We start from the raw sequence: 22,681 nt of genomic DNA, 5'->3' as shown, positions 1-22,681 counted from the left end.
AGGAGCAGTTTACTTTCACCTGGCAGGGTCGAGTACCTCCAGTCTTACATCCATACCACCTCCATTCTCTTTTTTGCTCCCATCATGTGGTCTCCAGATACTTTGCTTGCTTTGACTTTGCACAGGACAGTATAGTTGCCCACTGCACTGATGACACTGTGCTGATGGCATCTGATGATCAGAAAGTAACATGGACTTCAGATGACATCTAGTGAGGCAGATGTGAACTAGAGGGTAGGAGAAAAATTCCATTCCTGGCATCAATTCTGTATTATTAATGATCCGTTTAGGTGACAAACCATATCAATAATTTGAGAAGAGAAAATTTAACAGAAGAATCATGAGCCACTAAAAAGGGACTGGCTACCATAGGGATGGAAGATAACTTTTGCCACACACTGGTGGCTCAACACCTGTAATCTTAGCTACTGAAGAAGCTAAGATCTGAGGATCGTGGTTCAAAACCAGCCCAGCAGAAAAGTCCCTGTGAGACTCTCACCTTCAATTAACTACTCTAAAACAAGAAGTGGCTCTGTGGCTCAAAGTAGCAGAGTGCTATCCTTCAGCAAAAGAGCTCAGGGGCTGGGAAGGTGGCTCAGTGGTAGAGCACTTGCCTTGCATGCATGAGGCTCTGGGTTTGATTCCTCAGCACCACATAAGCAAAAAGAAAAAAGCCGGAAGTGGCGCTGTGGCTCAAGTGGTAGAGCGCTAGCCTTGAGCTGAAGAGCTGAGGGACAGTGCCCAGGCCCAGAGTTCAGGCCCCATAACTGGACCCCCGCCCCCCCCCCCAAAAAAAAAAGAACTCAGGCACAGTACTTAGGCCCTGAGTTAAAGTCTTACAACTGACCAAAAAAAAAAGAACCAGGTGCAGGTGGTTCATGCCTATAATCCTAGCTACTCGGGAAGCTGAGATCTGAGAACTATGGTTCAAAGCCAGCCCAGGCAGGAAAGTCTGTGAGACTCTCATTTCCAATAAACCACCAGAAAACCGGAAGTGGCACTGTGGCTCAAGTGGTAGAGTGCTAGCCTTGAGCTGAAGAGCTGAGGGACAGCGTCCAGGCCCAGATTTCAAAACCCACAATAGACAGGGGAAAAAAAAAAAAGAGGCTGAGATCTGCGAATCATGGTTTGAAGCCAGCCTGGTCAGAAAAAGTCTGTGAGACTCTTTATCTCCAGTTAACCAGCAAAAAAGCCAGAAGTGGAGGTGTGGTTCAAGTTGTAGAGCACCAATCTTGGGGAAGGGGAGGAAGGAATCCAAGCAAGAGCTAGAGGCCCTGAGTATTCTCTCTCTCTCTCTCTCTCTCTCTCTCTCTCTCTCTCTCTCTCTCTCTCTCTCTCTCTCTCTCTCACACACACACACACACACACACACACACACACACACACACACACACTCTAAAGAATAGCCCAGGGCCTGGACTGATAGAAGAAAAGTGTAAAGTTGGAGGCCCTAGGTGCTGGGAAGGTGGCTCAGTGGCAGAGCGCTTGCCTTGCAAGCATGAGGCCCTGGGTTTGATTCCTCAGCACCACATAAGCAGAAAAAAGCCAGAAGTGGGGCTGAGGCTCAAGTGGTAGAGCATTAGTTTACAGCTGAAGAGCTGAGGGACAGTGCCCAGGGGCCCACAACTGACAAAAAGAAAAAGAAAAAAGTTGGAGATCCTGGAAGGGGAGGATCCTTCCCAGGCTAATATTCACAGGAGAGTGTGTGGCAGGGCCTCCAGGGCAGTAGAGACCTTGCTGTATTTCCCGGAGCCAAGATAAAGCTAGCAAGCAGGAAAGTGAAGTTTGCTCATTTCTTCTCCCCCACCAAAATGAGGTTAGTAATATATTTAAAAGGAAGATTGTTTCCATTCATTCAGATGATAAGAGGTTTGCTAAAGTTGAGTCATATTTAAATTGATGTGTTTGGCTGTGGTGTGGTCAGACGTGTTAATGAATGGGTGATGGGTGTTCCCCTACCCATCCCCGCCTGCCCCTCCCGGAACAGGCAGGAACCGGGAAGAGAAGCCCTCCTGGCATGTTCTCTACTGCCCTCTACTGGCAAAATCCAAGGTTTTACCAAGCAAGGTTTCAGTGAAGGATGAATTAGGAGCTGAGAAGTGATAAATTGCTAACTGGCACAAATAGGAAGGTTTTTGTTTCTGTTTTGTTTTGTTTTATTCATGAGGTCTATTCTTCAGGAGTTTCGTAACTTGCCCAAGGCTTTTATTTTTAAATTTATCCATTAAGGCGACATATTTTTCTCCATTACTATGCCAATAAAAATGAGTACTGTGGCTCAAAGCCTCCAATCCTAGCTATTTGGGAGGCTGAGATCAGAGGAAAGATTGGTTCTCGGCCTGCCTGGGCATACAGATGACACGGCTTCTCCACTAATCATGGTGCACGCAGGGGAGAGGGCAGGAGGATTGACGATTCGGGTCAGCCCAGGAGGGCTTCTCAATTGAAGTTGGGAATCTTGGTACATGCTTGATATCCTGGCTATGGTAGAAAGCAAAAAGCAGGAGGATCATGGTTCAGGCACAGACAGGCCAGACAGGAAACAAGATCTCATTTTAAAATAACTGCTGCAAAAAAAAAAAAAAAAAAGAGCTGTAGGCGTGAGCCAGCAGTAGCATGCATGACTAGCAAATGCAAGGCCCTTAATTCAAATCCCACTACTGCCAAAAATATAACATGCCAATAAATCAAAATGTACTATTTTTTTTTGGGGGGGTGTCCGGTTGTGGGGCCTGAACTCTGGGCCTGGGTGCTGTCCCTCAGCTCTTCAGCTCAAGGCTAGCGCTCTACCATTTGAGCCACAGCACCACTTCCGGCTTTTTTCTTTTTTCTTATGTGGTGCTGAGGAATCGAACCCAGGGCCTCATGCATGCAAGGCAAGCACTCTACCACTGAGCCACCTTCCCAGCCCCTCAAAAAATATTCACCTGCACTTTGGCCTTAAACCACAATCCTCCTTGCCTTAAATCCGTAGTATCTGTGTGAGTCACCACAACCAGAATTATTTTTCAGGATTTCTAGTGTTTTTTCACTTCCTTGGATTGATGGAGTTTTTATTTTGCTCTCTGGCCCAGTCAATTATCTACATACCACTTTCTTGGCTTTCTAACCTCTTCACACATCTGAGTTATTTTTTTTTTCCCCTCATCATGACTCACCTAACACAACAAATTTATTTTAAATTAAAATTTTCTGTTCATTACATAAAAAGAAAACCATGGGTCTGTGAATGTGGCTTAGTGGTAGAGTGCTTGCCTAGCATGCATGAAGTCCTGGGTTTGATTCCTCATTACCACATAAACGGAAAGAGCATAAAGTAGCACTGTGGCTCAAGTGGTAGAGGGCTAAGTGGTAGAGCGCTAACCTTGAGCAAAATGAAGGGACAGTGCCCAGACCCTGAGTGCAAGCCCCAGGACAGGCAAAAAAAAAAGAAAGAAAGAAAGAAAGAAAAGAAAGAAAGAAAGAAAGAAAGAAAGAAAGAAAGAAAGAAAGAAAGAAAGAAAGAAAGAAAGAAAAAAAGAAAAAAAGAGAAAGAAGAAAACCAACTGGGCATGGGTGGTTCATGCCTATAATCCTAGCTACTTAGGAAGCTGAGATGTGAGGATGGTAGCTTGAAGCCAACCTGGGCAGAAAAGTCTATAAGACTCTTTATTCCAGGGCTGGGAAGGTGGCTCAGTGGTAGAGCACTTGCGTTGCATGCCTGAGGCCCTGGGTTCGATTCTGCAGCACCATATAAGCAAAAAGAAAAAAGCCGGAAGTGGTGCTGTGGCTCAAGTGGTAGAGTGCTAGCCTTGAGCTGAAGAGCTGAGGGACAGTGTCCAGGCCCAGAGTTCAGGCCCCACGACTGCACCAAAAAACAAAACAAAATAAAAGATTATTTATTCCAATTATGCACCAAAAAGCTGGAAGTAGAGATGTGGTTTAAGTAGTCAAGCACCAGTCTCGAGTGAAAAAGCCAAAGGAGAGCACTCCAGCCCTGAGTTCAATCCCCAGTATTATAGGCACAATTTAAAAAAAAAAAAGAAAACCAATGTCACTTGCCTTAAGTAGAAAATAATGCAAATAGGATAAATACAACATGGTATCATTACACTGTAGCTGGACACTCCTATCTGGAACCGGTTCCCTTCTTTTTTGTGTGTATGCTGGTCTTGGGACTTGAACTCAGGGCTTGGGCACTGTGCTTGAGCTTTTGTGCTCAAGGTTAGTGCTCTACCACTTTGAGCCACAATTCCATTTCCAGGTTTTTAGTAGTTAATTGGAGATAAGAGTCTCACAAACTTTTCTGCCTGGGCTGCCTTTGAACTGTGATCCTCAGATTTTCAGCCTCTTTAGTAGGTAAGGGACATGGGCATGTGGCTCAAATTTGAATGTTAGATTCCTATGGACTTAATATCTTTTGAGAGAGAAAGACAGAGAGAGATTCTGAAAACTTTGGACTCTTCTTGTCTACTAGTCAGTGCTGTCAACCAAAAAGGCATCTCAATTGGGCATCCATGACTCACACCTGCAATCCTAGCTACTCAGGAGGCTGAGATCTGAGGTTCTCAATTTGAAGCCAGCCCAGGCAGACAAATAAAGGACTGTTATCTCCAATTAATTAGCAAAAATGTGGAAGTGGAGGTCTGGCTCAAATGCTGGTAGAATGTGAGCAGAAAAAGCAGAGTAAGACCTCCTGTTCAAGCATCCTAGTCTTAGCATGCGTTTGTGGGCACATGCATGTGCCTCATGTGCATTTTTTTTTTCTCAGTCATGGGGCCTGAACTCTGGGTCTGGGCTCTGTACCTCAGCTCTTCAGCTCAAGGTTAGTGCTTTATCACTTGAGTCACAGCACCACTTCCGGCTTTTTCTGCTTATATGGTCTGAGGAATGGAATACAGAGCCTCATGCATGCAAGGCAAGCGCTCTACCACTGAGCCACCTTCCCAGCCCCTGCGTGTGCATTCTTTTTTTTTTGGTCGGTCGTGGGGCTTGAACTCTGGGCCTGGGCGCTGTCCCTCAGCTCTTCAGCTCAAGGTGAGCGCTCTACCACTTGAGCTACAGCGCCACTTCCAGTTTTCTGGTGGTTTATTGGAGATAGGAGTCTCATGGTCTCTCTTGCCTGGGCTGGCTTTGAACCGGGATCCTCAGATCTCAGCCTCCTGATTACAGGCATGAGCCACCAGCGCCCGGCTGCGTGTGCATTCTTATAAACAGGATCAAATACTAGTCTCTCCTTCAGAATTTTCAACCCACCTTTCTAGTTCAATTTTCTTCCCCCAGACATCTAGAAGGCCCTCTACCTACGTTTAAGTTAAGTAGCATACAGAGAAAAGTACAGAATGAGACTGCGTGAGCAGTTAGATGAGCGTTTATGTAAACATACCCATCTAACCATTGCCCGGGTATAAAGACAGATCACATCATCTCAGTCTCCCTAGCCAGTAGCGCCCTCATCCATGAGTAACCTGTGGTCTGTCACTGGAGAAAGTTTTGCTTGTTTTTGAACCTTATAAATAAATGAAAGCTAAAAATCTAAGCTGTTTAGTATCTGATAGAAGCCATGTTTTTTCGTTCTTTCCAAATAGAAACTTGAGGAGAAACTAGAGTACTGGATGGAGAAATTTGACAAAGACACAGAAATGAAACAGAATGAATTAACTGCTCTCCAGACTGCAAAAGCCACTGACTTGGCCCACCTTCAGGAACTGGCAAAGATGGTAAGCCATGGCCAGGTGGCTGGAGGAGCAGGCGGTGGCTCAGCCGCAGGGGCTGGAGAATGGAATGAGGGGTTCTCCTCAGATGATAACTGAGGATGCCAGGGGAAGTAGCAGCAGTGAGCACTAACCCTGAGCTTACTGTACCCCAGGCATGTTGCTTATTACTAGTTTGCTTATTGCTAGTGCAGATAGAACTAGCCTTTGAGATTGGTACTGTGCTATCACTTCCACTTTCTGGTTGCTGAAAACAATTTGGAAGTGTCATCACAGGATGAGCGTAGAACATCCTAAATTTCTCTTTTAAAGGCTATTTGCTACTGGGCACCAGTGGCTCATGCCTGTAATCCTCTACTCAGGAGGTTGAGATTTGAGGGTCATGGTTCAAAGTCAGCTCGGGCAGGAAAGTCCTTGAGACTCTTAGTTCTAATAGACTAGGTTTTTTTTTTTGTTGTTTGTTTGTTTTTTGTTTTTTGGGTCTGGTCATAGGTCCTGAACTCTGGGCCTGGGCGCTGTCCCTCAGCTCTTCAGCTCAAGGCTAGCACTCTACCACTTGAGCCACAGCGCCACCTCTGGCTTTTTTTCTTTTTCTTATGTGGTGCTGAGGAATCGAACCCAGGGCCTCATGCATGCAAGGCAAGCACTCTACCACTGAGCCACCTTCCCAGCCCCCTTTTTTTCGGTTTTTAAAATCACGTTGCCACTGCTTATACACATAGTATTTCATTTTTGTGAAAGATTTTTTTCTTTTGGTCGGTCATGGGACCTACTACTGAGCCATCTTCCCAGCCCCAATTTTTGTGAAAGATTTTAAAGCTTCAATTTGAATTACTCAAGCCAAAAAAAAAAATTGGATAGTTATAAGTGTAGTAAGATCTTCTTTTCTCTGGGTTGTATTTTGATTTGCATGTTTTATTGTAAAACTTTCTATGAAAGCACAGGGCTGGTGGGGCCACAGCTGAGCCAGGAGAGTGCTGTAGCATGTGTCTTGTGTCTAATTTGCAGATAAGGGAGTATGAGCAGGTCATTATGGAAGATCGTATAGAAAAGGAGAAGACGCGGAAGAAGATTGAACAGGATGACTTGGAACTGAAGAGCATCATAAAGGTAGAAAACCACCATCAGTGTCCTGGGGTCCTACCATGGCCACAGCTGGCCTAACCAGGAACACAGGGCACTTCTCACTGTCAGAGGCATAGTGGTCTGCCATGAAATAGATTTGGGAGAAGGTCTGGCCTTAGGTTCTTACTAGAATTTGCTACCAGCCCATTCTTCAGGGAGACAGGTGGCATGCCAGCTCTTCCTCTGGGGATGGAAACAAAACCAAAGTCCACAGGTCAAGTTTGAGGAGAGTTCAAATCAGAACCTGCTTCCTACTGCTTCCTAAAATCCTATTTATAAGTAGCCTAGACTATCTGCTATTTTTTAATGTTTGTAATATAGGCCTTGAATTCAGGGCCTGGTGCTTTCAGATAAAGCACTCTAGTACTTAGGCCATGCCGCTAGCCCTCATCTGCTGCATTCTGATATAGACTGCTTTCTAAAAAGGTGGGAGGGGCTGGGCACTAGTGGCTCAGGTCTGTGATCCTAGCTACTCAGGAGGCTGAGATCTGAGGATTGTAGTTTAAAGCCAGCCTGGGAAGGAAAGTCCATGAGACTCTTTTTTTTTTTCCCTTTGGTCAGTTGTGGGGCTTGAACTCTGGGCTTTGGTGCTGCCCCTGCGCTCTTCAGTTCAAGGTGAGCGCTCTACCAGTTGAGCCACAGCGTCACTTCTGGTTTTCTAGTGGTTTATTGGAGATAAGAATCTCATGGATTTTCCTGTGTGGGCTGGCTTTGAACCGTGATCCTCAGATCTCAGCCTCCTGAGTAGCTAGGATTACAAGCATGAGCCACCAGCACCCAGCTTCCATGAGACTCTGATCTCCAATTAACTACCAGAAAACCCAAAGTGGCACTGTGGCTCAAGTGGTAGAGCACTAGCCTTGAGCAAAAGAGTTCAGGGATAGTATCCAGGGCCTCCAGTTCAAACCCCAACCAACAACAACAAAAACAGTGGGCAGCAAGAGCTGGGAAGGTGGCTCAGTGGTAGAGCGCTTGCCTTGCATGCATGAGGCCCTGGGTTCGATTCCTTAGCACCACATACGCAGAAAAAAAAAAGCCAGAAGTGGCACTGTGGCTCAAGTGGTAGACCACTAGCCTTGAACTGAAGAGCTGAGGGACAGGGCCCAGGCCCAGAGTTCAGGCCCACGACTGGACCCCCTCCCCCCAAAAAAAAAGTGGGCAGCAGGTTAGAAAGAAATATTTTAACTTTATGTATGAACTTACACATACTATTTACAACAATGCTAGCAATTTGCAGATCCTGGGAAACATTTTAAGCAAAAATCCTGATGGCTGGCTGGAAGGTGACTGTTCTCTCTGAAAGAGGACCATCTTAAGGCAGACTATATAGTTTGGGTTGCAAAAAAAAGAATCTTGACTTTTTTTTTCTGTTTGTTGGTATTGGGGATTGAACCTTGTCCCTCACACATACAATCAAGAGCTCTACCACTGAGCCATAGCCCTGGCCCCAAAAGGAAGTTGAGAATACTTTCAGGACCAAGTACCCAAGCCCAGCTTTAAGTTTCCCCCCAGGAGACAGAGTATACTTAGCAAGTAGTTATCAAGCTTCTATGGTATTTTTAATTAGCCAAGATTCTTTAACTGTGAGCAAAAATGTTAAGAACTGAATGAAGACTACTTTTTCATTAGTGGCTTAGTCTAGTTTAATAAAAAAGTCTAGACTGTATTCAGAACAATTGTAGCTAATGGTAAGGCCTTAGGGTGTTAACTGTTTAATCTGCCTTAGAGGCATGAAGTGCACCATGATAGGCATCAGCCCGTCAAAGTAATCTAGATTGGTGTGTGTGTGTGTGTGTGTGTGTGTGTGTGTGTGTGTGTGTGTGTGTACACGCGTGTAGGGTGGTGCCAGTCCCAAGTGCTGTTCCTGAGCTTTTTTCTTTTTTTTTTGCTCAAGACTAGTGCTATACCACTTGAGCCACAGCTCCACTTCTGGCTTTTTGGTAGTTAATTAGAAATAAGAATCTCATGGACTTTCCTGCTTGGGCTGGCTTTGAACTGCAGTCCTCAGATCTTAGCTTCCTAAGTAGCTAGGATTACAAGTGTGTGCCACTGGTGCCTGGGCTTGACTTGTATATATATTTTTTCTTATTGGTTGGTCACAGGGCTTGAACTCAGGGCCTGAACACTCCCTGAGCTCCAGGCTAGCACTCTATCATGTTGAGCCACAGCTCCAGTTCTGGTTTTCTGGCAGTTAATTGGAGATAGGTCTCAGAGATGGACTGTCTTATCCGGGCTGGCTTCAAATCATGTTCCCCTCAGATCTCAGCCTCCTGTAGCTAAGATTACAGGTGTGAGCCACCAACACCCAGCTGGACTTGTATTTGCTGGTCATGGGGCCTGAACTCGGGGTCTGGGTACTGCCCCTCAGCCCTTCTTGAGCCACAGCACCACTTCCTTTTTCTGCTTATGTGGTAGTAGAATCGAACCCAGGGCCTCATGCATGCAAGGCAAGCACTCTACCCTTCCCAGCTCCTGGACTTGTATATTTTTGAGTGAGTCAAGGTAGCTAACAATCAAACAGTTGGATCAAATAGTTATTAGGTGTAGGGAACTTGGACACTTATAAAGGGAAGCAGCTCTGGGTGCTGGTGGCTGAAACCAGCCCTGGCTGGAAAGTCCATGAGACTCTTAGCTCTAGTTAATCCAAACAGCTGAAGCAGAGCTGTGGTTTAAGTGGTATATGTGCTTGTTTGAGTGGAAAAAGGGGCAGTGCCCAGGCCCTGAGTTCCATGCACACACACACACACACACACACACACACACACACACACACACACACACACACACACACACACACACACAACTAAATAAGGGAAGTAGTCCAAGGAAGTGAGGGAATAGTCGGTCCAATCAGCTTTCTTTTCTCACACACACACACACACACACACACACACACACACACACACACACACACACACACACACACACACACACACACAACTAAATAAGGGAAGTAGTCCAAGGAAGTGAGGGAATAGTCGGTCCAATCAGCTTTCTTTTCTTTTTCTTGTTTTGGTCGGTCGTGGGGCTTGGAACTCTGGGCCTGGGCACTGTCCCTCAGCTCTTCAGCACAAGGCGAGCGCTCTACCACTTGAGCTACAGTGCCACTTTTGGTTTTCGAGTGGTTTATTGGAGATAAGAGTCTCACAGACTTTCCTGCCCGGGCTGGCTTTGAACTGCGATTCTCAGATCTGTCTCCTCTGAGTAGCTAGGACTACAGGCGTGAGCCACCGGTTGCCTGGCCCAGCTTTCTTTTAATTTACTGCGCCCAGCCATTTTCCCTCTGTGGACGGAAGACTCACTCTTTGTTTTTTTTGGGTCCAGTCATGGGCCTGAACTCTGGGCCTGGGCGCTGTCCCTCAGCTCTTCAGCTCAAGGCTAGCACTCTACCACTTGAGCCACAGCACCACTTCTGGCTTTTTTCTTTTTGCTTATGTGGTGCTGAGGAATCGAACCCAGGGCCTCATGCATGCAAGGCAAGCACTCTACCACTGAGCCACCTTCCCAGCCCTGGAAGGGGCACTCTTAACTGCCTGTACTCCTCTCTCTTCCAGCTCCAGGCCTGGTGGCGAGGCACAGTGGTACGGAGGGAAATCGGAACTTTTAGACTGCCTAAGAAAGAGAAAGATGATGTCAAGGATGTGAAAGGCAAAGGTAAAGGCAAGGACAAGGACAAGTGGAAAGGCAAGAAATGACCAAGTTCTCTTTCGTCCCTCTCTCTGCCCGTTTGGATGAGAAAAAAGATTTGGAGGAAGATACAAATACTACCAAGCTACAGCTTGATGATTGGGGCATTCCCAGAGGAAGCTGGGGGAATCGCCTTGCCGGTTATGCTAGTTTATAAACCCGGAACTACGATTTCACCATCAACTGCATATTTTCATTTTGCTTGGAAGAAAGTGTGAAATTTCCTTTTTTACCTCATCAGAAAAAGTTCCTAGGTATAGTTATAGCACGGTATTAAAACGTCAGTAATTCCTGTAATGCATCTTACCTAATCTAACTAGACTCTTATAGAACAAAAATGAAGTATTCAGTAGGAATTTTAAGGTGCTGTTTATAAAGTTAGCTAGCATACACGCATGGTAAAGTTTTAATAAATGCTTTCTTGCCTCTTTTCCATTTATTATTATTTTAGTGTTTTAATTGGGGAGAAGTTGCATAGAATACACATTCCCCACCCCTCCTTCTTCTGCCAGTACTGGGGCTTGAAATGAGCGTTTCACACTCTTGTTTGGTTTTCTTGTTCACAGCTGGTACTGAGCCATACCTCCAGTCCTGGTTTGCTGGTTATTGGGGATATAATCTCTTGGCTTTATCTGCCTAGGCTGGCTTTGAACCTCAATCCTCAGAGCTCTCAGCCTCCTGAGTGGCTAGAATTATAGGCATAAGCTACTATCACTTGGCATATTATTATAAGCTGGCCTGGCAAGTGTTCTGGGAACAGTAGGACTATACATTATACTTATTGTCAAAAGTAGGATTTGAGGCCACACAGCTCACCTGTGGTGGAGATCAGAATGCTAGTTTGAAGGAAGGCACTGGTTTAGACATATTTTTGACCAGTGATACAACTATTTCACCTTTTTTTTTTTTTTTGACAGCCATGGAGGTTGAATTCAGGACCTAGGCCCTGTTTCTGAGGTTGAATACAGGACCTAGGCCCTTTAGCTCAGGGCTTGAATTCTTATCACTTTGAGCCACTATACCACTTCTGGTTTTTGAGTAGTTAATTGGAGATGAGTCTCTTGGGACTTTTCTGCGGGGGGGGGGGGGGGGGGGGGGGGGGGGGCTGGCTTCAAACTGTTATCCTTAGATATCTGACCTGAAATCTTGGCATTCACAACCTCTTAAGATTTTATATCTTCAGCTGATTCGCTCAGTGATAAGAGCCATTTCATTAAAATTTTTTTTGTTATTATAATGATGATGTACAGAGGGGCTAGAGTTATAATTTTACTCTCTAGGGTAGGAAGGCTTGAGGTGTACGAAAATACAGTAAAACTGTTTGCTTATCATCCTTTTTTTTTTTTTGTCATGGGGCTTGAACTCTGGGCGTGGGCGCTGTCCCTCAGCTCTTCAGCTCAAGGTGAGCACTCTACCACTTGAGCCACAGAGCCAAGAGCCATGTGCAGTTTTCTAGTGTTGTATTGGAGATAAGAGTCTCATGGACTTTCCTTGCTTGGGCTGGCTTTGAACTGTGATCCTCACATCTCAGCCTCCTGAGTAGCTAGGATTACAGGTGTGAGCCACTGGCGCCTGGCTTTTTTTTTTGGTCAGTTGTGGTGCTCGCTCTGGGCTTGGGTGCTGTCCCTGGGCTCTTCAGCTCAAGGCGAGTGCTCTACCACTTGAGCCACAGCACCACTTCCGGTTTTCTGGTGGTTAATTGGAGATAAATCTCATGGACTTTCCTACCTGGGCTGGCTTTGAACTGCCATCCTCAGATCTCAGCCTCCTGAGTTGCTAGGATTACAGGCCACTGGCGCCCAGCCTCTCTTCTCTTAAAAAACGCATTCACTGGATCATTTTTCCCTTGATTAATCAAAATGGAATGCTGTGTGTGGGCTGCAAAAGTTTTCTCTACTGAGGTACAGCACTCAGGCCCAGAGTTCAAGCCCTACAACCAACAAAAATAAAAATAAAGCTTTCTCTACTGTACAGCTGGTAATGTCTGAGAGAACAGTGATCCTTCTATGTTTTTATAAAGTAAGTCTTGCTATCTGTACTTCCTTAAGAAAGTGAATTTTAATCTTGAAAGCATATTTTAATAACATGAGTTTAATAACATTAGTGGTCTTTCAAATAATTAGATGCCCTTTCTTTGGGAACCATAGTTTAGGTAAAAACAACTTCAAATGATTACTACGTTACTGAATATTAGCTTTTAACTTCAACATGTAAGGTGGCATACAGGCAAATTAAAAATAACATATGTAATATTGACATATTTATACTTAGAACATACACAATATATTTACAGACATACAAATATAGGACAGTGTTTTACAAAATCTTTTACTAATTACAGGTTTATAGCATTTTTAGAAAACGGAATCTGCTGTAAAGCACCTCACTGCAATGTGCATACAAAAAAGACCTCTAACTATGCATGTGTTCCTTCATTTCTGTAACCATCGAAGCACTTTGAAAAAATTCACCAGACTCAGCAGTGCAGGCACACATTAGTCACTGCTGACAGTAGAAATCGAGAGGATTACAGACTTGTAGGTTAGCTGGAAGGGTGTATTTCAGAGCTATTAAGGAAAGTCCGCTGCTACCAAGCCCATTCCTCCTCTATGAAGACTGGCCTGGGCCCTCCTCTGAGCTGACTGCAGATCTGCTTATCAGAGAGAACACTGTGTGAGGTGCGAAGCAGGTGGGCTCCTTGGGCTGGGAAGTGCTGACAGGCCGTCTCTGTGGGTGGCCAGGGCTGGGCCGGCTCTCAGCCCATTCAGGCCTTCAATGCTGGGAAGGCCACTGCACTGTGGCAGTTCAGGAACTACTGTGACAATGCCTCTTCTCTTTACATGGAGTCTAGCAAGGCTAAACATTAAACTGCTCTTCCCAGTTTAAATAACATGAGATAATAAATTCTCCAATAAACCATTTTTTACATGCTGGCAGAAAGAATCAACATGGTGTCTTCCCTTAACTGTTCACAACAATTCAAATTTGAACTAGTTTTGGTAAAAATGAGGTTTAATATTATGTGCAAATTTTGAAAGAAGTCAACATTTCCACTCACTGCTGTGGAAAAATGACAAGTGTTGCATTATGTAACACGCTCTGGACTTATTTCCTCATAAATATGTTAATATCTTCAGAGATTGCTGTGACTAGAAAGAAAAATAGCTAGAGTTGAGAAATACACACAACTAAGTTTTAAATCAGTTCCACACTGGTAGGAGTGTTTGGAAGTGTAAGCACACAGGGTCTGGTTCTATTACTGAGGCCCCCAGAGGACTGGGCTTTGAGCTATCTTGTTACATAATTTTATACTTGGACAAAGTGGTAATGTTCTCTGCAAGGAGGAGGAGGAGGAAACATTATTTTGTCCAGCTACTCAAAATGATTTTTACTTGAATTTACTTGTAGATTCTGTGCTGACTTGATAAAAAAGGGCAAAAATGTGCTCAAATGTGTGAACTGGTAAAGGAAATCCACAAGTTAACTACAGAAAAACCTATAGAATGAATGTCTTTATTTATTTGGTTTACAAAGAGTGAAAACCAAAAGTTATTACTGACACCTAAAAAGGGTCAGAGGAAGGAAAGCCTATGGGTCTTGAACTAGAAGGCTTCTGACTGCTGTGCAAGCACCTGGCCCTGAGATCACAAAGCCCAGTGCTGGCACTGTGGCGGGCAGGTGGGTGGGGCTGGAAAGACAGGAGAACACCCTTAATATGCAGGGCATGCTTTGATTCAGCCAGGAAACTGGGAGCTAGTTAAGGATGAGAAACTTGCTTTTCCTTCAGTCCCTTTGCTTGTTTCCATGATCTGCCACTGCCAGTTGTGACTGGAGTGTGTGTGCAGGTCTGGGTGTCCCGAGAGCTGCCCGGTCTCCTATGTGTGCTTGCTACAGCAAGATGACACACAGAAGCTCCTCTGCTAAATATGCTGCTCTGGTGGCTGAAGCTGGAGGGAGGCCTAGAACACTGGCTTTCAATGCAAGTGTGTTTCTCTGCTGTACAATGTAAAATCTAGGCTATCGATATGACTTTTGTCTTGCCTTTGATAGAAGACTCAAACCAAGTATAATAGCTTTTGGTTTTAAATGTGAATGAAAAATGCAGTGAGGGCAGTACCCCACAAAACCACACAAGTACCTGGCTTGGAACAATGGTCTTTGCTACATTAAAAGCACCTGGAATGTGCCTGCTGGAAATGCAGATTTCCAGGCCTAGCTCCAGGCCTACTTAATGTGAGTCGGTGGTGTTTTCACACATGCTCCAGGAGAGTCATTAAACAGTGTTTAGAAACCAGGGAACTCTAGGTATCTTGGGAACTGGTTAAGGTAATAGCACGTCTGTCTCCCCCAGGAGAGCTAACTATCCGTCTGCGAGGTGCTCTCTCTGGATATTAGCTGACTGCATGAAAACACAGCCTGTTTAGGCATCAAAGTTGGATTCTCAGCACTGACAAGTTTCACCTGAGAAAACCAACTGTGTCTTCATGAAAATAAATTCAGTGGAAATGGATTTAACCTCCCCTAAAATGGAGAAATGAAGCAAAACATTCCTGGTAGGAATCGTGGCAACAGTTCCTTCTAAGAACACACAGAGCTTTGTTTAAGCAGATGGCTGGCAGCAGCAATGGCGTTGTCCTGCTCCTTGTTTTGGCCAGGCCAAAGCTCAGGGGGCCTGGATGTCCTTAAACAGCAGAGAGCTGCTGCTGCTGCTGCTTGGGTGGGGCAAGCTCCAGGAGAGCCTGGACCGTCACTGCAACCTGGCTCAAACCTTTCTCTTCTAAAATGTGGAGAGGCAAACATAATTGCTCCTGAAATGGGACAACATAACAGAAAAACAAAAGAAAAAAACAGAATGAACATCACAGAACTGAAAGGGGAAAAAAAAAAAAAGCAAACACGTCCCCCTGCCCCACGCGACCCCCCCCCCCCCCGCCCAGAAAAATCAAATGAGTTGGTTCCTGGAACCTGACATCTTGTTACTGTAAGTTAGATAGAGATGGTATCTGACACTCACTGTCACTTTATTACAACTGCAAGTGCATACAGATCATTTTGAAGACGAAACTGACAAGTGGCATATATTTATACATACAACAGAGGAAGAGCATATAGAGTGAAATGACATCCTTTATCTCTGATAAATAAAAAACAATGCACATCTGTAAAACAGGCAAGTGGGAAACAATCTCAAGTTACCTGATGGCTCAAATCTACAAGACAGGACATTTTAGGAGAAAGCACTTTAGAATACAAGCTGGCTTTGAGATACAACTCAGATGGCATGAAAGGAAACACGTACAAACCGCATTATAATTCATGGTTTTCAGCAGGCGTGGATCCCAGGAGGTAAGAGTGTATCCAGAGATTCTGACATTCAGATATATTTGAAAAATGTCCCCTAATGGGGGTAATTCAAAGACAGCCTAATCTGAATTGGTTAAAAATATGAATTATAAAAATTAAAAAACTAGCTGGGTACTGGTGGCTCACACTTGTAATCCTAGCTACTCAGGAAGCTGAGATCTGAGGATTGTGGTTCAAAGCCAGCCCGGGTAGGAATGTCTGTGAGACTTTTTTTTTTTTTGGGTCCAGTTGTGGGGCCTGAACTCTGGGCCTGGGCGCTGTCCCTCAGCTCTTCAGCTCAAGGCTAGCGCTCTACCACTTGAGCCACAGCACCACTTACGGCTTTTTTCTTTTTGCTTATGTGGTGCTGAGGAATCGAACCAGGGCCTCATGCCTGTAAGGCAAGCACTCTTCCACTGAGCCACCTCCCCAGCCCTCTTATCTCCAATTAACCACCAGAAAACTGGAAGTAGTGCTGTGGCTCAAGTGGTAGAGCTCTAGCCTAGAGCTGAAAGAGCTCAGGGACAATACCCAAGCCCAGAGTTCAAGACCCACGACTGACAAAAACAAAAACAAAAACAAAAACAACCCCCCCCCCAAAAAAAACTGACTTGTAAAGTATTTCATGTCCTCTAAAATTCAATGGATTAAATTATGCTAGAGAACTATTATGTGAGTTCAGTCACTAACATTTTTATCAATATATGACAAATATCTACATGTTTGCTTACATCTTGTTTACACCTCATCAACCTGTTTGGTGAATCCTTATAGGAGAAAAGGGCAAATCTCAAGCATGTGGGGTGTGGGTATGGGGATGGGCTGTGAATCAAACCCAGGCCCTTGCACATCTAGGCAAATACTATGCCAGAGAGCTACATCCAGCCTTTTCTTTGAGACAGAGACAGTATCATCATGTTGCTCAGGTAGGCCTAAAATAATGATCCTCCTCGCCTCAGCTTCCCCAGTGCTGGGATTACAAGTATGCACCACTATGCCTGGATTCACTGGATTTTCTGTTGATATTAAAAATTCTGAAAGAAAAAGAAATTGCTCTCAGAAAGAATTCTGGTTCCATTAAAAAAAAAAGATTGTTGGGTGCCAGTATCTCACATCTATAATCCTAGCTACTCAGGAGTCTGAGATCTGAGGACTGAAGTTCAAAGCCAGCCTGGGCAGAGAAGTCCGTGAGACTCTTTCTTTTTTGTCAGTCATGGGGCTTGAACTCTTGGCCTGGGCGCTGTCTCTCAGCTCTCAGCTCTTCAGCTCAAGGCTCTACCATTTGAGCCACAGTGTCATTTCTGGTTGTCTGGTGGTTTATTGGAGCTAAGAGTCTCAGGGCCTTTCCTGCTTGGGCTGGCTTTGAACCATGATCCTTAGCTCTCAGCCTCCTGAGTAGCTAGGAATACCAAACACCCAGCTCTGTGAGACTCTTATCTCCAATTAAGCACCAGAAAATAGAAAGTGGTATTATGGCTCAAAGTGGTAGGGCGCTGGCTTGAAGTGAAAAAGCTCAGGGACTGTGCACAGGCCCTGAATTCAAGCCTCATGACCAACAAGAGAGATGATACGGGGGGCTCGGAAGGTGGCTCAGTGGTAGAGCGCTTGCCTTGCATGCATGAGGCCCTGGGTTGGATTACTCAGCACCACATAAGCAAAAAAAAAAAAAAAAAAAAAAAGAGATGATACGTATTTATTATTTCTTTACTTTTCATTGGCATTCATAATCAGAGGTTCTACAAAAACAATTGAAATAAAAATATAGTAAACATTTGTTTTTTTGAGGCAGTATTGACACTCGCATTTAATTAACTAATACTTATTTTGATAAAACAAGTGTAATTTTTTGACCTAATTAAGCTATCAATATTGAATCCATACTTTTGAGTACAAATGCAACTATAGGTTAATTATATTTAATGTGGAGGCTAGGGACAATGGTTCAAGTGGTACTTGAATTACTTTCAAGTGGTACTTGCCACCAAGTATGAGACCTTGAGTTCAAACCCCAGGGCTAGGGCTGGGAAGGTGGCTCAGTGGTAGAGCACTTGCCTTGCATGCCTGAGGCCCTGGGTTCGATTTCTCAGCACCATATAAGCAGAAAAAAAAAGCTGGAAGTGGCACTGTGGCTCAAGAGGTACAGCGCTAGCCTTGAGGTAAAGAGCTGAGGGACAGTGCCCAGGCCCAGAGTTCAGGCCCACAACTGGATTCCCCCCGCCAAAAAAAAAACCCCCCAAAACCCAGGGCTATTCCATACCTTCCTTCCTCCAAAATACAATGAAAAGAATCTGGGTGCAGGTGGCTCACACCTGTAATCCTAGCTACTCAGGAGGCTGAGATCTGAGGATCAAGGTTCAAAGCCAGCCCGGGCAAGACAGTCCATGAGACTCTGATCTCCAATAAAAACCACTAGAAAACCGGAAGTGGCGCATTGACTTAAGTGGTAGAGTGCTCGCCTTGAGCTGAAGAGCCCAGGAACAGCGCACAAGCCCAGAGTTCAAGCCCCACAACCGACCAAAAAAAAAGAAAAGAATCTGCATGGGGTTTGCTCTGTGAGATGTTTTCTCCAGGCCAACTCTCATCAGCTCTCTCTTCAGTGGTATCAGGGAGAGGGTGGCCAGCCAAGTGGTATGGCCATCCCTCAGAGATGGAGACTTCCCGTACACATCTACCCTCTAAATGTGTGTTTCGAACAATGCATGACTATCATCACTCGAGGGTGTGGATTTTAACAGTTTTTTTTTTTTTTTTTGGTGGGTTGTGGGCCTGAACTCTGGGCCTGGGCACTGTCCCTCAGCTTTTCAGCTCAAGGTTAGCCCTCTACCACTTGAGCCACAGTACCACTTCTGGCTTTTTCTACTTATGTGGTGCTGAAGAATTGAACCCAGGGCCTCCTGCATGCAAGGCAAGCACTCTACCACTGAGCCACCTTCCCAGCCCTTAACAGCATTTTTTTTAAATGTGAAAAAAAAAAAAACTCTCTCTCAATAATAATTGACTATGACACATCTTAAAAATAAAACAAATGCAAGCCAGCTGCTGATGGCTACTCTGGAGGTTGAGATCTTAGGAGCAGTCTGAAGCCAACCTGGGCAGGAAAGCATGTAAAACTCTAATCTCCAATTAACCATCAAAAAGCTGGGTCAAGAAGTAGTGCATTAATTTTTTTGCACAAAAACACAGGAACAGCATCCAGGCCCCAAGTTCAAGTCCCAGGACTGTTACAATAAATACATACAGATGCAAATCTCCGAACTCTGGAAGGCACTACTATGTAAATCTGAAGACTTTTTTTTTTTTAATAACAGTGTCCAGTTTTTTGGAATTAATGGTAAACAGTCTTTAATAGCAATAAGATACTCAGGTTGGATGTGACAAGAGAACTTTGTGTTCCTCAAACTCCCCCTTCATGCTTGGGTTCAGCGGTCCACTTTTGTTAGCAGAGGTCAGAAGATTCCTGAGAACCAAGTGTTAGTGGAATGACATGGTAGAATAAGCACCAAGGGCCAGCAGCTTCTATAGTAAGCACTGGGAAGGTGGTGATGGTGTTTAGTGCTGTGGACAGAACAGCAGCTGCCGTCTAATGCTTTACCTACTGGCTGCTACTGTTCACAGCAGCCTGAAACACATCAAGGAGGGATAACGCATGTAAGAAATTACATATAATTACAATGTTACATTCTAAGGATTCTAGAAGCAAATCTCAGTTACAGGAAACAAACTACATTCTGTAAAGGTAAGCTCTGTACAATTTTGAATGTTCCCATTGGGCTTAGAATCACAATGAAGGGAACCTACATCATCCTTAAACTATTCTGATTAAACTGAAGTAAGTAAATTTTTTTTTTTTTTTTTTGGTCGGTCGTGGGGCCTGAACTCAGGGCCTGGGCACTGTCCCTCAGCTCTTCAGCTCAAGGCTAGCGCTCTACCACTTGAGCCACAGCGCCACTTCCGGCTTTTTTCTTTTTGCTTATGTGGTGCTGAGGAATTGAACCCAGGGCCTCAGGCATGCAAGGCAAGCGCTCTACTACTGAGCCACCTTCCCAGCCCCTGAAGTAAGTAAAATTAAATGGCGTGTGCTTTCCAAGGTGCAGATAGACAATTAAGGGTGGCCTTGGGGTTTCAAGGCAGAGATCTAAGCGACAAGGAAGCAACATCACTATTTTCCTTATAAACCACTCACAAGTTCAACAACTGGGCTATGTCGTGGCATGGAAAATGATCAGATTGGGGTTTTACTGTGTCTTTTGGAAGTTGCTTATATATATTCTGAGAGCAACTTCAGGATAGTGTTAGTAAAGATATAGTAGCAGTTATGATAAGAGGAACAAAAGAGCATAAGGCAGGAGAATGAGTGTAATTTCCAGGAGAGAAAATGCTGGTCTTTTACTCTGCTAATCATCATGTGATAGGCTGTTTCTCTGGACAGTAGACAGATTCTGAGGAAAGGCTTCTCTACTACAGTTAGTCCTTTGCAGGACAGGCTCAGGGGGAGCACACATAAGTAATTCTGTATGAGAAACAAACCTCCTTTACCAAGCTCAGGAATGAGGTAGCAAATCGCTGGCATGCAATCTTCCAGCTAGAGGGGCAGGATCCAGTAATAAAGCATACAGAGAGTTAACATTAAAGTACAGTAAAATGCCACAAAACCCAAAAGCTGGATAGACAGGGAAACAAAACTGGATTCTTCTGTATGTGCCCCCAGAGAAAGAAGTGTCTCAACAGTTCTTTTAACGCTGAGGTTTAGCTGAAGGATGTCGGAAGGGGAACAAAGATTGTCCTGTCCAGAGTGTGAGCAGGAAAGGAAAACAGAAAAACAAAGTCAGTGGATCAGAAATGCAGATTTGGGTACAGAATTCAGTATGATATTTCAATCACATTCAAAGATATACATCTTGCAACAATTTAATTCTGACTAAAAAGAAAATGCTGAAAAAAACAAACTGTAGCCGGGTGACAGTGGCTCAGGCCTGTAATCCTAGCTACAGAGGAGTCTGAGATCTGAGGATCGAGGTTCAAAGCCAGTCCAGGGAGACTCTTATCTCCAGTTAACCACCAGAAAACTGGAATTGGTGCTGTGGCTCAAGCGGTAGAGCACTCGCCTTGAGCTGAAGAGCACAGGGACAGTGACCAGGCCCAGAGTTCAAGCCCCATGACCAACAAAACAAAACAAAATACACAAAACCAAAAAACAAAACAAAACAAAACTGTATTACGAAGTGCAGAATAAAACTGGATTGCCAGTGACTAGCATGGACACTAAGCATGCATGAACAGAGATGGATTCTGGCTGAGCATCAGGAGTTCTGTCTGTGGGAGGCCACCTTCCCCTCAACTCTCATTCTCCTCTTGGTGAAGATGATGGAAAAAAGTCTTCATGGCAAGCCAGATAAACCAAGAAGGTTGAATGAGGAAAGTCTTATCACCAGGGGAAAGTTTCCACCTAGAAGCCAAATGTACTGAACAATTTTTTTTTTTTTTTTGGTCATAGGGCTTGAACTCTGGGCCTGGGAGCTGTCCCTCAGCTCTTCAGCTCAAGGCTAGTGCTCTACCATTTTGAGCCATAGCACTACTTCTAGTTTTGTGTTATTGGAGATAAGAGTCTCACAGATTTTCCTGCCCAGGCCGGCTTTGAACTGTGATCCTTAGCTCTCAGCCTCCTGAGTAGCTAGGATTACAGGCATGAGCCACCAAAGCACTGCTTATACTGAAAATTTGATGCTCCTCTGAAATAGAATCAAGTCTATCTTAACCAACGCTGGTCCACAACTACATCCAGCATGAACGTGAACTGAGAGGGGGTTCAGAGAGCACTCAAGCCCACCATTTCACACATTAAGAAAAAAATGAATAGAGCTGGGTGCTGGGGGCTCATGTCTGTAATCCTAGCTACTAAGGAGGCTGAATTCTTAGCATCACAGTTGGAAGCCAGCCTGGACAGAAAAGTCCCTGTGAGACACTTATCTCTAACTAACCACTCAAAAACTGGAAGCAGAGCTGTGGGCTCAAAGTGGAAGAGCACTAGCCATGATAAAAAAAAAGCTCAGGGATAGTGCCAAGGCCCTGATTTCAAGCCCATGGCCAACAAAAAAGAAAGAAAGAAAGAAAGAAAGAAATGAATAGAAATATTATAGTACTTGACAACAAGGAAATACCTTTTAACATAATATATAATAACTGTAGGATATAGAATACTAGGCACAATTACAAGTTTTTCTTGTCCACCAAAGTTTTTATAACACTTTAATAAAAACATAATAATACAAGTGAATACCAAAGTATTACTCACCATCATCAGAGGTGTTTTTAGATAGCAAGTTCTCTCTTTTTTTTGTCAGTCGTGGGGCTTGAACTCTGGGACTGCACACTGTCCCTCAGCTCTTCAGCTCAAGGCTAGCCCTTTACCACTTGAGCCACAGCATCACTTCTGACTTTTTTTTGTTTATGTGGTGCTGAGGAATCGAACCCAGGGTCTCATGCATGCGAGGCAAGCGCTCTACCACTGAGCCACCTTCTTAGCCCAGATAGCAAGTTCTCTTAGTGTTTCCTTCACACTGTAACTTTCATAAAACTTTAAAAAGTTGTACAGAAGGGAAACTGATGCCTTCATACCTATTATCTGGGCATAGGATCTTATAAATATTTGCACTATTAAGGTTCCTGGCTTATATTTTCAAAAGCAATCATGACTACCATCCTGCTTGTTTAAGGTAAAGAGCAAGTGGGGTGCTTTAGAAGAGGCCAGGGAGCCCGAAGCTGGGGAGAACAGGGGGAGTATAAGGTTCTTTCTTCCATGACAAAGAGACCTGGAAATGCTAGCTTGAACGTTC

General features: G+C 44.4%; 2 protein-coding genes across 8 annotated transcripts in view; one reads left to right on the top strand and one right to left on the bottom strand.

Annotated features, from left to right (window-relative positions):
* Nucleotides 1-10,940, top strand: part of Iqcg (IQ motif containing G) — a 29,831-nt gene extending 18,891 nt beyond the window's left edge. For all 4 annotated transcript variants that reach the window (XM_070029997.1, XM_070029994.1, XM_070029996.1 and 1 more), the window contains 3 exons: nucleotides 5,568-5,699; nucleotides 6,702-6,803; nucleotides 10,373-10,940. In XM_070029997.1, the coding sequence (XP_069886098.1) occupies nucleotides 5,568-5,699; nucleotides 6,702-6,803; nucleotides 10,373-10,513 (375 nt within the window). In that variant the 3' untranslated portion in view covers nucleotides 10,514-10,940. The remainder of the gene's footprint in view (nucleotides 1-5,567; nucleotides 5,700-6,701; nucleotides 6,804-10,372) is intronic.
* A 1,636-nt stretch (nucleotides 10,941-12,576) lies between these two features.
* The window catches only part of Lrch3 (leucine rich repeats and calponin homology domain containing 3), a 121,886-nt gene continuing 111,781 nt past the window's right edge, over nucleotides 12,577-22,681 (bottom strand). For 2 of the 4 annotated variants that reach the window (XM_070029989.1, XM_070029990.1), the window contains one exon: nucleotides 18,068-20,631. In XM_070029989.1, coding sequence (XP_069886090.1) covers nucleotides 20,431-20,631 — 201 coding nt within the window. In that variant the 3' untranslated portion in view covers nucleotides 18,068-20,430. Of the gene's footprint in view, nucleotides 15,314-15,450; nucleotides 16,883-18,067; nucleotides 20,632-22,681 lie in introns of those variants that run through there. The other 2 variants (XM_070029991.1, XM_070029992.1) reach the window with 2 other exon arrangements.

The sequence above is a fragment of the Dipodomys merriami genome, unplaced genomic scaffold, assembly GCF_024711535.1.
Source record: "Dipodomys merriami isolate MVZ:Mamm:240054 unplaced genomic scaffold, mDipMer1.0.p SCAF_2, whole genome shotgun sequence".
NCBI classification, from domain to species: domain Eukaryota; kingdom Metazoa; phylum Chordata; class Mammalia; order Rodentia; family Heteromyidae; genus Dipodomys; species Dipodomys merriami.
Note: the sequence above shows the minus strand (reverse complement) of the source record. Positions and strands in the feature narration are given on the sequence as shown.